General features: G+C 52.9%; 1 protein-coding gene across 1 annotated transcript; it reads right to left on the bottom strand.

The window, feature by feature from the left end:
* Positions 1-3,115: 3,115 nt before the first annotated feature.
* On the bottom strand, positions 3,116-11,249 carry PLPP7 (phospholipid phosphatase 7 (inactive); the record flags this gene model as incomplete). The annotated part of the gene is made up of 2 exons (XM_079544607.1): positions 3,116-3,480; positions 10,799-11,249. The coding sequence occupies 2 exons, from the start codon at positions 11,247-11,249 to the stop codon at positions 3,116-3,118; spliced, it is 816 nt and encodes a 271-aa protein (XP_079400733.1).
* Positions 11,250-12,374: the final 1,125 nt, after the last annotated feature.

Genomic DNA, 12,374 nt, shown 5'->3' with positions numbered 1-12,374 from the left:
AACCCCTTGGTCACCTGCTCACCCACAGCCACCGGCCATGTGTCTGTTTCAGGTTCCCTGGCTCTGTAGTGTATACCTGTGGGAAAGGAAGGAGCCCTCCTGTGCCTTTAGGTTTTGCCCAGTATATTCGATTTGTAGCCTGGGAATGACACAGTTATCACTTTAATGTAAAAACTCAACTGACGGTCAGTCACACAGCTGGTCTCCCTGACTGGGGGAGAGGTCTCTGAGTAGGAGATTCTTCAGTCTGCAGCTGCTGGGGGAGCTGGTTAAGCCTGAGGGTCCCTTTATCACCTCAGAGAGAATAAAAGGGATGAACTAGAGCCAGAACCCCTCTATCACAGAGACATCTTGTGTAACAGCCTTCCTAATGCTCCTGAGCCCTCAAATCCACAAACCCTCTCCCTGGGTGCCAGCCAGTGTTTGCACTTTCCTGCCCATCACAGCCTTGCTGTCACTCTGGGGCTGCAGAGAGGAGCCCCCAGCAGCCCTGCTGTGGAAAAGACATGTCCCACCGCAATCCCACTCATCACAGAGCTCACCAATGCACAGAGTGTACAAATAAATCACATGTTTCAGTTGGGGAGCGGGAGCTGGACACCCCAGCTGTGATTCCCACATATGCCCACAGATATAATCCAGATTTGCTTCTTTCCTAGGCACCTCATACAATTTTTTTCCTAATTATAATCCCTTTTTGCTGCTGAGTACCATCAGCATAAGGGTGCAGGGAGGGGGTGCCCATCAATGCAATTGCTGCAGCTCTCCCAGCTGTGTCAGTGCACGCGATGCTGTCAGCAGCCCACTGAGCCCCTGTTTCCCCCATGAGGCTTCTTCCTAATTCATCTGTTAGGTGAACTGAAAGCAGAAGATGCCCAGATCCACCTGGCTGCAGCCCCCCAGAACTGCTCCTTCCCAAATCTCTTATGGCTGAGTTTGGGGGCGCGAGAGCTCAGGGAAAGCTCTCTTTTATATTCCTGAAGATGCTCCAACCATTGGATACATCTCCATCCCTAAACACCTTCAAGGAGGAAGAAGCACTCCTGGGGCTGGAGCCAGGCTTTAGGAACAGCTGCATTGCTCTCCTTGGGACAGCCAGGAGCGCAGGGCTGGGAGGCAGAAATGGCATCCAAAAAGCTCGAAGCCCAGGCAGATTTCCCTTCTCTTCCTGCTGCCGTACCCTCCATGCCTCCAAACACTCAGGATCCATCCCTGTGGGTTCAGCACAGGGTGCTGGATCCATCCCAGCTCCCAGCACAGCCCACAGCAGGGTGGATGAGCGATATTCCCAGCCTGGAAGCTGGTTTGCCTGAGCTCCGGGGACACATAAGGACACGGCGGGGGGGGGAGCAGCCCCATGGCAGTTCCCTGCCATCCCTCACCGTTGCCATAGTGACAGAAGCTGGATTTCACCGCAGCGATGCTGGAACCCTGGGCACAGCAGCAAGAAGCACACCAGGCAGGCTCAGCATCAGCCATGCACCCATGCAGTGCCTCCCCAAAACATCCATGCAGTGAGCATCAGGGCCTTGGGGCACTTTGAACTGGACCCTTCCTCTGGATCAGCAAGATGCTGATCCTTAAAGGGCATGGAGCCCTCTGCAATTCCCATTCATGGGCTCCAGCCTCAGTGCAGGGCTCTGTACTGATTTCTCAGCTGGAGTCACCTGCCAGGGATAGATTTTCCCATTTATCATCTTTTTGTACTAATTATCAGAGAGCAACAAATGTTAACAACCTACAACAGTCATTATCTGCACGCTGCCTCATTCTCACCAGCCTGACCTGGAGGAATAGGGATCTCCAGGGTGCTGGGATGGGAGCTCAGGATCTGATTGCTGCCTGGCACTGCAAATCAGGGGGGTCCTGTTCAGCTGGGGCAGCCAGGAAGACGGGCGCTTTTGCAGAAACATCCAGCCAGAAAAATGCTGCATCCAGTAGTGCCTTCTGTCATCTACCAAACAACAAACTCTGCTCTAAAGAGAGGGAAACTACCAAGAGTGGGAAGGTTTTGTGCAAAACGGGGGTTTTCTTAGCCATGGCCGTGACCTGGGCAGGGAACAGCTGGTTTTCAAGGAGGAAAGCAGCAGCAATAATAAAAAGCAGCAGCAATAATAAAAAGCAGCAGCACTGTGTTGGTGCATCACATTCACATCACATTCAGCCTATCAGAACACTTAGCAGATATCAATTAGCTCCGCCTTGCAGTTGAGGAAGGTCAGGAATGCCCTCCTTGTTTCACACTCGGTGAGACACAGATGCCTTCAGGATTTTCCTCTTCAAACAGGTTAGGGCTGAGCCAGCAGCCTGGGCCTGGCCTCCTGCTGCCCTGCTGGGTGCACCAGAAAGCATCCAGGGCTGCAGGGGACTCACCTTGGGCATTGCCCTCTATAGCATTATTTGGCATAAGTATAAACTCATAGCTGTGAAGAGGTAGGAAAAAGAAGCTGTGCATCTTGACCTGCTTTGTGAACTCACCACGATCCAACACAACGCCCCCTGCCAGGGTGAAAATGGGCAGCAGTATTTGCCACTTAGCAGGCAAAAAAAAACCAACCCATAAACACCCCATGGTGAGCACAAACCTCAGAGCCACCCCGAGCTGCCCTCTGTCCCTTCCCTCAGCAGAAGAACCAAGCAGGGCAGGATTTTCACCATTATTTATTATCTGTGAAACGCCAGCAGTGTCCTGACTCTGCACAAGACACAGTTGCTTGGCTTACAAAAAGAAAAAGCACTGTGGTCAAAATCCTTTAGCCTCCAGAAAGTTAACAGCCGAGTCCTCAGGAAGCTCTTAGGCGCTGCCCACGCTGAGGACAAACCCAGGTGAGAGGTGAACCATTCCAATGAGGCAGGTGGAGCTCATTTCTCTCGCCTGTGAAGCTTAATTTGATTGCTGTCCAAACACAGTTTGAGAACATGGCCAACAACATTGGGTGCTAAAACCCAATCCATTGCAAGAAACTTTCTTTTCCAGGCAGGGAAGCAACATTAAAAAACGGCACTACTCATGGAAGTTACAACTGTTTCCAACAAACAATAGGTAAAAAATAGCAGGAGAGGGGACTCAAAGTATCTGCTGGTTTTGGGTGGAAAGGCATCGAGTCCCCCGCGTTCACCAGATGGATATCAACATCTGACACGTGTTGGAAGACATCCATATCAACTCCACCAGCCTAAACTGCAGGTAGCCGAACACGAAGCCGGAGAGCACGTCTGTGATGTGGTGCCGACCGATCATAACGCGGGAAAAGCCAACGCAGAAAGCCCAAAGGACCAGCAGGATGCGGAGTGGGATGGCCAGGACCAGGTGGTTGAGTAGGAACTTGGAGAGCATGGCGGCACGGCTGGCGTGCCCGGCTGGGAACGCATAGGTGTCCATGGTCAGGTAGTCCAAGAGCCCAGGGCTGATGTCGTACGGACCCTTGCGCTTGGCCAACTTCTGCAATCCAGCCACGATCATGATGTCCAACAGCAGGGCTGTAAAATGAGACAGAGGCAAAAGTCAAGGGCAGTTTGCAGTGCTGAGCACACAAAGGTCATCGCTGTCCTTAAAACAAGGCTCAGGTTCAGCCCGTCAGCTGCAGGTCACCCAGCTGGCAGCTGACCTCCCAGCTGAGCGCCATCAGCACCACCGCGCAGTGCAGAAACACAAACCACAGAGCACCCTCAGCACCAAATGACCTTTCAAACTGCTCTGGAACAACACCCATCTGTACTTTATCCTCTTTCCCTTCCTTCCATCCCTCTAGCACCAGCCAATGCTCCTGGCATTTCTACTTCCCAGCCAAACTCCTGGTTTTTCTTCCCAGACAAAGGTGATGCACCAGGGCAGCCCAGGGTGTGTAGGTGTGCACATGGAGGCGGTCGGAGCAGAGGTGCTTTAATAATCCTTTCATTCAGGGGATGAATAAAATGGACCTTTAGCACTGCTAGGTCAGATGTTCATCAAACAGTGTTCAGAAAGCAGAAAGCCTCATTCGCTTGCGTTTCCTGATCAGAAGGCATGCTAGCATCACAACTGGAGAGTTAATGTGCTGTTAAAAGTAAAAAAAAAAAAAAGAACCAAACCTAAGTGTGCTCCGTCGAGTGTTTTTTTGTACTTCCTCCTACACTTTCTGTTCCCTTCATGATGAGGAAGCAGCCTCAGCAGCCTGCCCAGCCCCAGCTGGGGGTGCAACCAGCACCCGTCCATTTGCAGCACACACACACAGACACACACACACCCTTCAGGCCGAGAAGAGTGGAGGCTGGAGGGGACAAAACCACAGGAGGGAACTTGGGGGGACTGATTGAGCAGACAGACACTTGGGGCTGTTGCATGTGCAGTGAAGAAGGCAGAGAGGTGAGATTAGGGGAGCAGGCACCGTCTTTCTAAGCCTTTTCCTCCATGCACATACAGGCAGCACTGAGTTGAAAGCAGCAAAGACACCAAAGGAAGGGTTTGATCTCACCCATTACTTCTCACATTCTTTTTTTTTTTTTCTCCAAGATCCAGAAATTTCTCTTTAGCCTGTTTTGAGAGAAGAACTGCAAGCCCATCCGATCACAGAAAGCACTGCTAACATCCAAAACTTCCTTACAGTGCAAACCCAACAAGCGAGCCCTGCCCATCTGCGACAATTCAGCATCAGAGATCACCTTGGTAAAGCAAATAGCCAACATCTGGCATCAGATGCACAGCAATGAGCTGAAAGCGAGCCCCCCGGGCAGACATTTTATATCTATTAATAAGAGAAGGAAAACAATTATTGCCTCACTCCTACTGCCACATGTTAGGAGCCCATTAGGAGCAGAGAGGCAAAACCTGCACAGGCAGAGCACAAGGACAAACCCATAGAACTGCCTTAGCAAAACCAAACCAACTGCAGCCCTCTCCCCAAAGGGAAGCTGATGCAGCTGCTGTCCTGTCCCTGCCAGGTCCCTTCTGTCCCAGCCCAAGCTGCAGTGACAGCAGGGTGAAGGGCTGCTCTTGCTGCCCATGGGCATCACCTGCCCATGCTGGAGCCAGGAGGCATCCCCTGGGGACCGAGTGGGCTCCAGCTGAGGTGTTTACAGAGATGTTTACATAAGTATCAAAATCACAGCTGAAAACTAGCCTGGGTGCAGTGCTGGGGGATAGAAAAATAGGAGGAAGCCAAAAAAGCCTTTGGCTTTGTCTGTTCCCACAGCCCCGATCCACACGACGTGGTGCACATGGGGCTGATTGCTGTGCCCAGGCATGTGGCAGAGGAAAAACTGAGTTCAGTGGGAGCAGCGTGCCCATCTCCTGCTCATTTTAAGGCAGGGCAAGCCAGGCAGTTGCTCAGTGCCCAATGCTCCCTAAGCCAGCAGCGCTTTGACCCCTGCCCCACTGTGTCAGAGGCCACGCGTAGGGCCCAGGTTGGCTCTGATGTTGCTTTGTTTCCAGATGAGCCAACTTCAGACACACAGGATCATAGAACTGTAGAATTGCTCAGGTTGGAAAAGACCTTCAAGCTCATCAAGTCCAACTACAACCTAATCATACTCCCCTAACTAACAACCCACATGTCGCCCTCCCTAGGAAACAGTTCCTTTTGATCCACAATTAGAATTCCCCCAACATTTGCTTTGAACTGGAGCTGTTCAGTTATTACATACAAGCCCTATCCTACTGCTTCTGCAAGGAGCTTCCCAAACCTCCTGCAGGCATGAGGCTCCCTGACCTGGAAAATGAGCCATTTGCAGCCTTGGCTACTTGACACTAATGAAAGATGCAGGTTCCAGAGCATCATCACCCTCGCTCCAGATGAGCTCCACTCCTCTGGAAGTGAACTCCTCTCTTGCATTTTCTTCCCCAAACGTGGCACCATTAGGTGCAGGAGCTGACAAAAGGCACAGATGGCACGACACAGTTAAGCACTGAATCAGACACTGTGGTGTTTTGGGGAAGGTTATGTTTTGGCTGAACAAGCAGCAGAGGGTTCTGGCTATGGGGTGAAAGGCATGCTAGGCCAAGTGGCCACAGGGAAGGAAAAGAATGGCAGAAATCAGCACTGTGCAATTAATTAAAAAGTCCAGTGACTGATTCCATCACCATCCTGCACCAAAGCTGGCCTGGGCCCTGCTGCCTGCTCAGCATCCCTGCTCCTGCTGCCTGCTCAGCATCCCTGCTCCTGCTGCTCACCCGCTGCACCTCCGCTGCTTCTGCTCCTGCCAAGAAGCTGGGGACAAAGCTGCTCACCCATCCTACGGATGCCCTGCTCAGCCCTGCTCAGCCCTCCACAGCAGCCAGCAGCTCGTGTCCCTGCCCAGAGGGGCAATGGGAAGCTGCTCGGGAGTGACAGACACGAGCATGACTCATTTCCCTTGTTTATTCCTCCTCTTCCCATTCAGCAACCCTCGCACTTCTTTTCTCTTTCAATCTGCATTCAGACTGGGGAATATTTTGCCTGCTCGATTTTAAGCTTCCTGCAATTCCCTGAGGGCTTCACACAGGGATTCAGGGCTCACACCATCTCCAGAACCAAAAAGGCAGGACCTGACCTCAATGCTGACCACAGGGACTTCTCAACCCTGGATCTAAAAGAGACCTTGCACAGATCCATGGAAATATCCCCTGTGTCTGCTGCAGCCACAGCAAAATGGGCTCCAGCCTGTCACCAACTGTCCTCTGCACACAGGGACACTGCAGGCTGCACGTCTGCCCTGCAGTGAACAGAATGCACTTGCCATAAAGCACGCAGGAGAGGAAGGGAAGGGGGCAGGGAGCTGGGCACTGTTTGCTGCTCGGAGCTGCCTGAACTCACCCAGGGGTATGGGGTAAGGATGGCACCTACCAAAGGACCAAGGGCAGGAAAATGATGGGCAGATTAGCAGCTGGATGTGATGAAGAGGAATGCTTAATGTCAGGCTGGACCTGTGACATGGATGCAGGGAGTGGGAGCGTTCCTGAGCAGGGAACACACACAGGGTGCCAGCCCTTGGGCTGCTCTCGTCTGCTGAAATGCTATCTGCCCTGTCTAGCTCAGAAAATCCCCAGCCTCGCAGTGGGAAAATGAAAAGGAAAAAATAGACACATCTGGCCCCAAACCATCTCTGGGGCTCTCAGCTTAGCAAGCTCTGCTGCGTCCGGACTGATCCATCTGCCAGCACAGCTCCCCGTCCTCTCTGCTGGGTCTGAGCCGCTGAGCCCCGAGGCTCAGTGGGATGAGTTTTTCTGTTCTGCCTGGGCATTTAATCTGCTCGGTGACCTTTAACAGCAGCGGGCTGTACGATCCGAATCTTCACTGCGTGGATTCCGAAGGAAAGCAGCTCCATACACAAAGTCCCTCTGTGCGGCTAGAGGAGGGTCAGAGGGTCTTTGAGGGAGCCGGGGAAAGCATTTCTTTCTTCATTTTCCCTTAAACTACCACTTTCTTGGCAGTTTGCTCTTGTGTGGAGGCTGCATGACGGCCTCCAGAGATCTCTCTGTATGTATTTATAAATACATACATATAGGGCTCAGAATGAAGTCGCCGTTCTGCAGGGCGATGTGCCTCACAGCGCTATGGCTTTGTTCCCAGTTGGACTAATGCTAGGTCTGCATCCACGGGGAGAGCATGGACTGAATTCTTGCTGACCTCCAGGCCTGCAGAAACAGTCCTGGCCTCCCTATGGTAGATCACCATATTCCGTCCCTCCTTACTCTACGAAGGTGCTCAAATCTGGAAAGACAATCAGTCTAACGAGATCAGTCTGTTAAGCTTAATGAATAGGAGCTGAAGAGGTGACTTGAGCACTGTCCAAAATATTGAAAGGCAGAAGGGATGCTGGATAAAAGAGCTATTCAGCTGAAGAGACAATGGTGTGCGGAGGCAACGGAGGGCAGGGAGCAGTCAAACTAAGAGCAATGCACTTGTGAGATCACCTACCCCTGCATTCTGTATTCTGTGATACAGAAATGGTTCTGACAAGTTCAGCGCCACTCCAAATCTTACGTCTGATTGAGTGTTTGGGTTTTTTCCCTTAGCAAATTGAACAGGGATAAATTCAGGGATGTGCTACTGCCTGTATTTTGCTGTGGGTTAGATCAGTGATCCAAACGTTCTTTGCTGGCTTAGCAGCCAATGAATCACTGTGTTCGGATCCACGCTCTCTCCAGATGGATCAGAACCAGAAACCAAGGCACTGCTTTCCCTCAAGAGTTCAACAGCTCTTCTGCCTGGTTCTAGAGAAGCTCCAGTGATGACAGCTTTATATCTGCTTTCCCTCTGAAAACCCAGTTGCAAGGTTCAAATGGTTTTCTAAGCATTTCAGTTTCCACGAGATTCTTGTGACTGCCTGACCGGCCCTGAAATTCCAACAGCGCCACACAAATAAAGCGAGCTTTAGCTGGGAGCTTTCCCAAGCTCTGATTTCTGCAGTGAGGCAGAGGGGGAGCAGACTTTCCTCCTGACTCTTTCACAGCCAGGCCTGGCAGTACCAAGGCAGTCTTCCTGAAAGCACATTCTGGCAGAATGATTTTGACAGTGGGCACAGATAGCCGTTTTCTTCCATCTTTTCAGTAACAGGCTGAGATCGTGCTTCTCTGTTTGGCATTTGCTGGAAAAGAGATTACGATGAGGAGGAGAATCAATAAATTCCATCACAGATGACAACCGCGGAGGGAAAACATTGCTGGGGGTTGCTAATCAACATCAGCAGTCAGGATGGATGACGTGTCCCAGGGAGAGAGGTCAGAAGCCCTCACCCTAAATGCTCCCACTCTTCTTGGCACAGATCCTACCAAGATCCCCCAGTGCAGTTCTCCCCCTCCATCTGCAGTGGTGCTCCTGCCAGGTTCCTGGTCCCATTTCAGCAGTCTCCTGTCTCCTCGCCTTGAAAGCCTGATTGCAAATCCTAAACAAGTGCTCTATGATGGGCTGGCTGCCTGCCCAGAGACTGCATCAGAAATTCTGCTTGATGTATCAAACCCTGAGCAAGCCAGGGGGAAGGGCAGAGAGCCAGGGGAGGTAAAGACGGGGTGCTGCAGACAACCCCAGCTTCCCTGCTTCCAGGAGCCCAGCAAAGCACCAGCAAGCTTCCCTTCTCCCTTGGACCTGTCCCTGCTGACCTGCTGGATTTCAATCCTAGGAAAACAACAGTGAGAGGGAGCCAGGATGCCAGATGCAGCAGCACTGTCACACCCCCCCTTTCCTCTGGGGGTCTGAGCCCCAAGCTCCCCTGCTGAACTCCTTCATCCATCAGCAATGCAGGCATTCCAGCAGCAGCCGCTCCGATATTAGGAGCTCCTGACTGCAATCTCAGATATCAACCCAAGGCCATGCTTGCAGAGATCCTGTTCTGCAGAGCAACACGAGTCCTGCCGGGAGAGCTCTGCTGGGAGGCTGCAGGCACCTTGGTCAGCGCAGCCTGGAGCTGCCTTTGCATTTGGCCTCCTGGATGGCAATGGAAGAGCAAGAAGGCTTTCCTTGGTTTTAAGCCAAAAGTGGCGTGAACTCTTCATAAAGATCTCAAATATGTTGGACTCAAAGAGGTGGATTTTCAGGCCCCAGAACTGTCGGAGCCTCTCAGGTCAAGAGACCTCTGGAAATTGTGCCGGCTGATGCTGGCTGCCTCCTATTTCATCCTCGTGCCCTTTCAGACGGAGCTTCTTTTCTCAGCGAGGGTTTTGACCCGGAGCACTGAGCGGCCTGGGGAAGAAGTGCTGACATTGGCGGCCCTGCATCACGCCGATGCTATTCTGGCTTCCTCCCCACCATGGCGTCCCTTCATTGGATGTCACAGCACGAGGACAGCCTCTTCAAAGGCAGAAGGGAGAACAGGGAAGCTACAACTGTGCTTTTCAAATTGGTTCAGCACAATCTTTGCCCTCCTTGAAGGATGAACTTCTGGAAAAAAAACTTGAGCTGCGCTGCAGCACCCATACAGCACACACTGCTGAAATAAAGCCTTGCTGTGACCCTTCACAGTGCTCCTTGAGAAACAAAGGCCTAAATCTAATGCCTTCAACCCTTGTGCTGACTGAAAGTGCGAGCTCTGCACGCCTGTTTTTGGAGAGGATGAAGAGCTTGGGGTGATCACTGCCACTATCACCAGGCTGCAGGCCAAAGGCAGAAGGGAGGGAAGAGGAGGACCTTGGGGGTGACAGCCAGGGTGGGCAGGGGTCTGGATGTGGGGTCCAGATGTGGGGCCTGGTCATGGCTGGGACAATGGCTGCTCTGCCATGACCAACCTCAAGTAAACGACCAGGAGGGGAGCCAGAGAGATCAGAGCTGTGCTCATGGCCACCAGGTGAAATGAGCGCACGGAAAAGAGGACAGCAGCAAGAAAGGCCCTCCTGGGATGAAGGATGGGAGATCAAATCACAGCAAGAAACGAGACAGGACTCCATCAGGCGGCTGCTGAGCTGTGGAGCCTGAGCCCGCTCAAGGAGGAGCAATGTTTGTTGTTTGTTTTCCTACGGCTCTGATCCACATATCAAATTTACAATATTCATGTTTTCCCCAACTCAACAAACCACCAGGGCTGACGGCTATAAATCAACACCGTGACCGCCAGCGTCCACCTGCACTCACAGACACTTTCTTGGCCCTATTAAACCAACCCAAGCCTTGTGCAGGGCTGCTCTATCGCTATGGCCATCCACCAGGATCCCTGCACCCCGACCGACAACATCCATCACCCCCAGCACCCAGGAGCAGCACGAAGCTGCCAAGGCAGCCAATAAGCACAGTGTTCCCCGGAAAGGTCACTGCGACATCGCGGTGGGAGCAGCCAGAGGAGGAGCCCCAGTGCCACCGTCCCTTGTGACCGGGGCTGGGCAGTCCTGTTGGGATGGGGCTTTGCCACTCACCTAGCAGCAGGTTCATGAGGACCTCCTGGCCCGCCAGCGTGCTGCTCTTCACCAGGCAGATGAGCGTGCCTGCGATCCAGGGGATGCCGTGCCCCGTTATCCCCAGCAGGTTGATCATGGAGCGGGCACCCCCCCAGGACGAGGCTCTGTTGGCGCACACCCCCAGCCGCTTGGACATGCAGATATCGATGGCCAGCAGGGAGTTGAAGGCGATTCCCTTGAAGGAGGGGTTGAGCTGCATGCAGTCCTCTTCGGGCAGCTGCTGCGATTGCCTCCGCTCCTTGGGGCTGCTGTTCTGGGTTCCGGCCGCCGCTGTTTGGCCGCTCTGCTTCCTGCCCGAGCTCCTGCTCTCCTGGGTCCCTTTCGGGGGCTGGTTCAAGGAGAGGAACTCAGCCCTGTTGAGGACATTGTTCCTGTCTCGCGCTCTGGACCGAGTCTGGGATGCTGGCATTGCAGTCTTTCTCTAATTGAACTGCTTTGCAAATACCGGGAAGGAGAGAAATCCCTCTTCTCCCTGCAGAAATCTTCCCCACGCCCACCCTCACGAGCTGTGAATTTGGGAAGCTACAAAGGTTCCCCTCTGTTGCAGTTGCCCCCAGCACAGTCTGCAGCTGTTAAATATAGAGTAAGGAATGCACATGGCTGTTTACTTCATGGGCCTAGCAAGCTTGGAAGGAAAATTAATGCCAGGCTTGGCAGCCACTCCAGTGCCAGGGAAAAAGGTTAAACAGCCAATAGATTGGAAGAAGAGGAGGGAAATGCTTTGTGCCAAAGGTTGGTTGCTTCTGGCCTGGTCTATTTAAATCTTCCAATAGCTTATTTCCCAGAGCTGCAAGGGAAACTGGGAAATGTAGTTTGGTTTGGGTTTTTTGTTTTTTTGTTTTTTTTTTTTTGTAGTGTAATTCACATTTTAATATCAGAGCATCATCAATGGAAGAGAGCATCAGTGCTGGGAGCGACCGCAGTGCTCCTGTGGCAGTCAGTGCAGCCTCCAAACTGGGCATCACTCGGTGACTACCCTGCAAAGGGCACAACCTGGATCCCTCCTGGCCCGCTCTGTTCTGTCTCTCCTCCCCACAGGGGCACCCTCAATAACATTTCCCTCTCCCTGATGTGAACGCCTTGCAAACACCCCCAGCCCCATCCCCTCCCTGGCACGGCATCCATCGCAGCCCTGCCTCCAGCCCCAGCCGAGCAGCACCTTCTGATTAAAAGAGACACTGCGCTGCTAATGAATTCCCATCCCCCTGCCCCCGGCGCTGAGCGTGCCCTAAATACAGCACGCCTTTCTGCCGTGTCATCCCGCATCGCATCGCAGACCCCGCGCTCAGAGCAGGTGACAGCAGAGCCCGTCCCTGAGCTGCACACAGCAGCGGTGGCATCAGCCCCAGCATGGCAGCGCTGCAGCCCGGGGGTCCCGCAGAGGGAGGTGGGGAAGGTGAGCGTGGCACCAGGCGGCAAAATGGGCACCGCTCCTGGATCCGTGCTGCTGCTTCCCCATAGGAATGAGGAGTTATAAAGGTCAGCGTTAGTACGGGTAACACTGTGAAACAGCACCCGTGTCTCTTTAAAAGCC

Source organism: Tetrao urogallus (assembly GCF_951394365.1).
Source record: "Tetrao urogallus genome assembly, chromosome: 19".
Classification (NCBI taxonomy): Eukaryota; Metazoa; Chordata; class Aves; order Galliformes; family Phasianidae; genus Tetrao; species Tetrao urogallus.
This window is presented reverse-complemented; position numbering and strand designations above follow the sequence as displayed.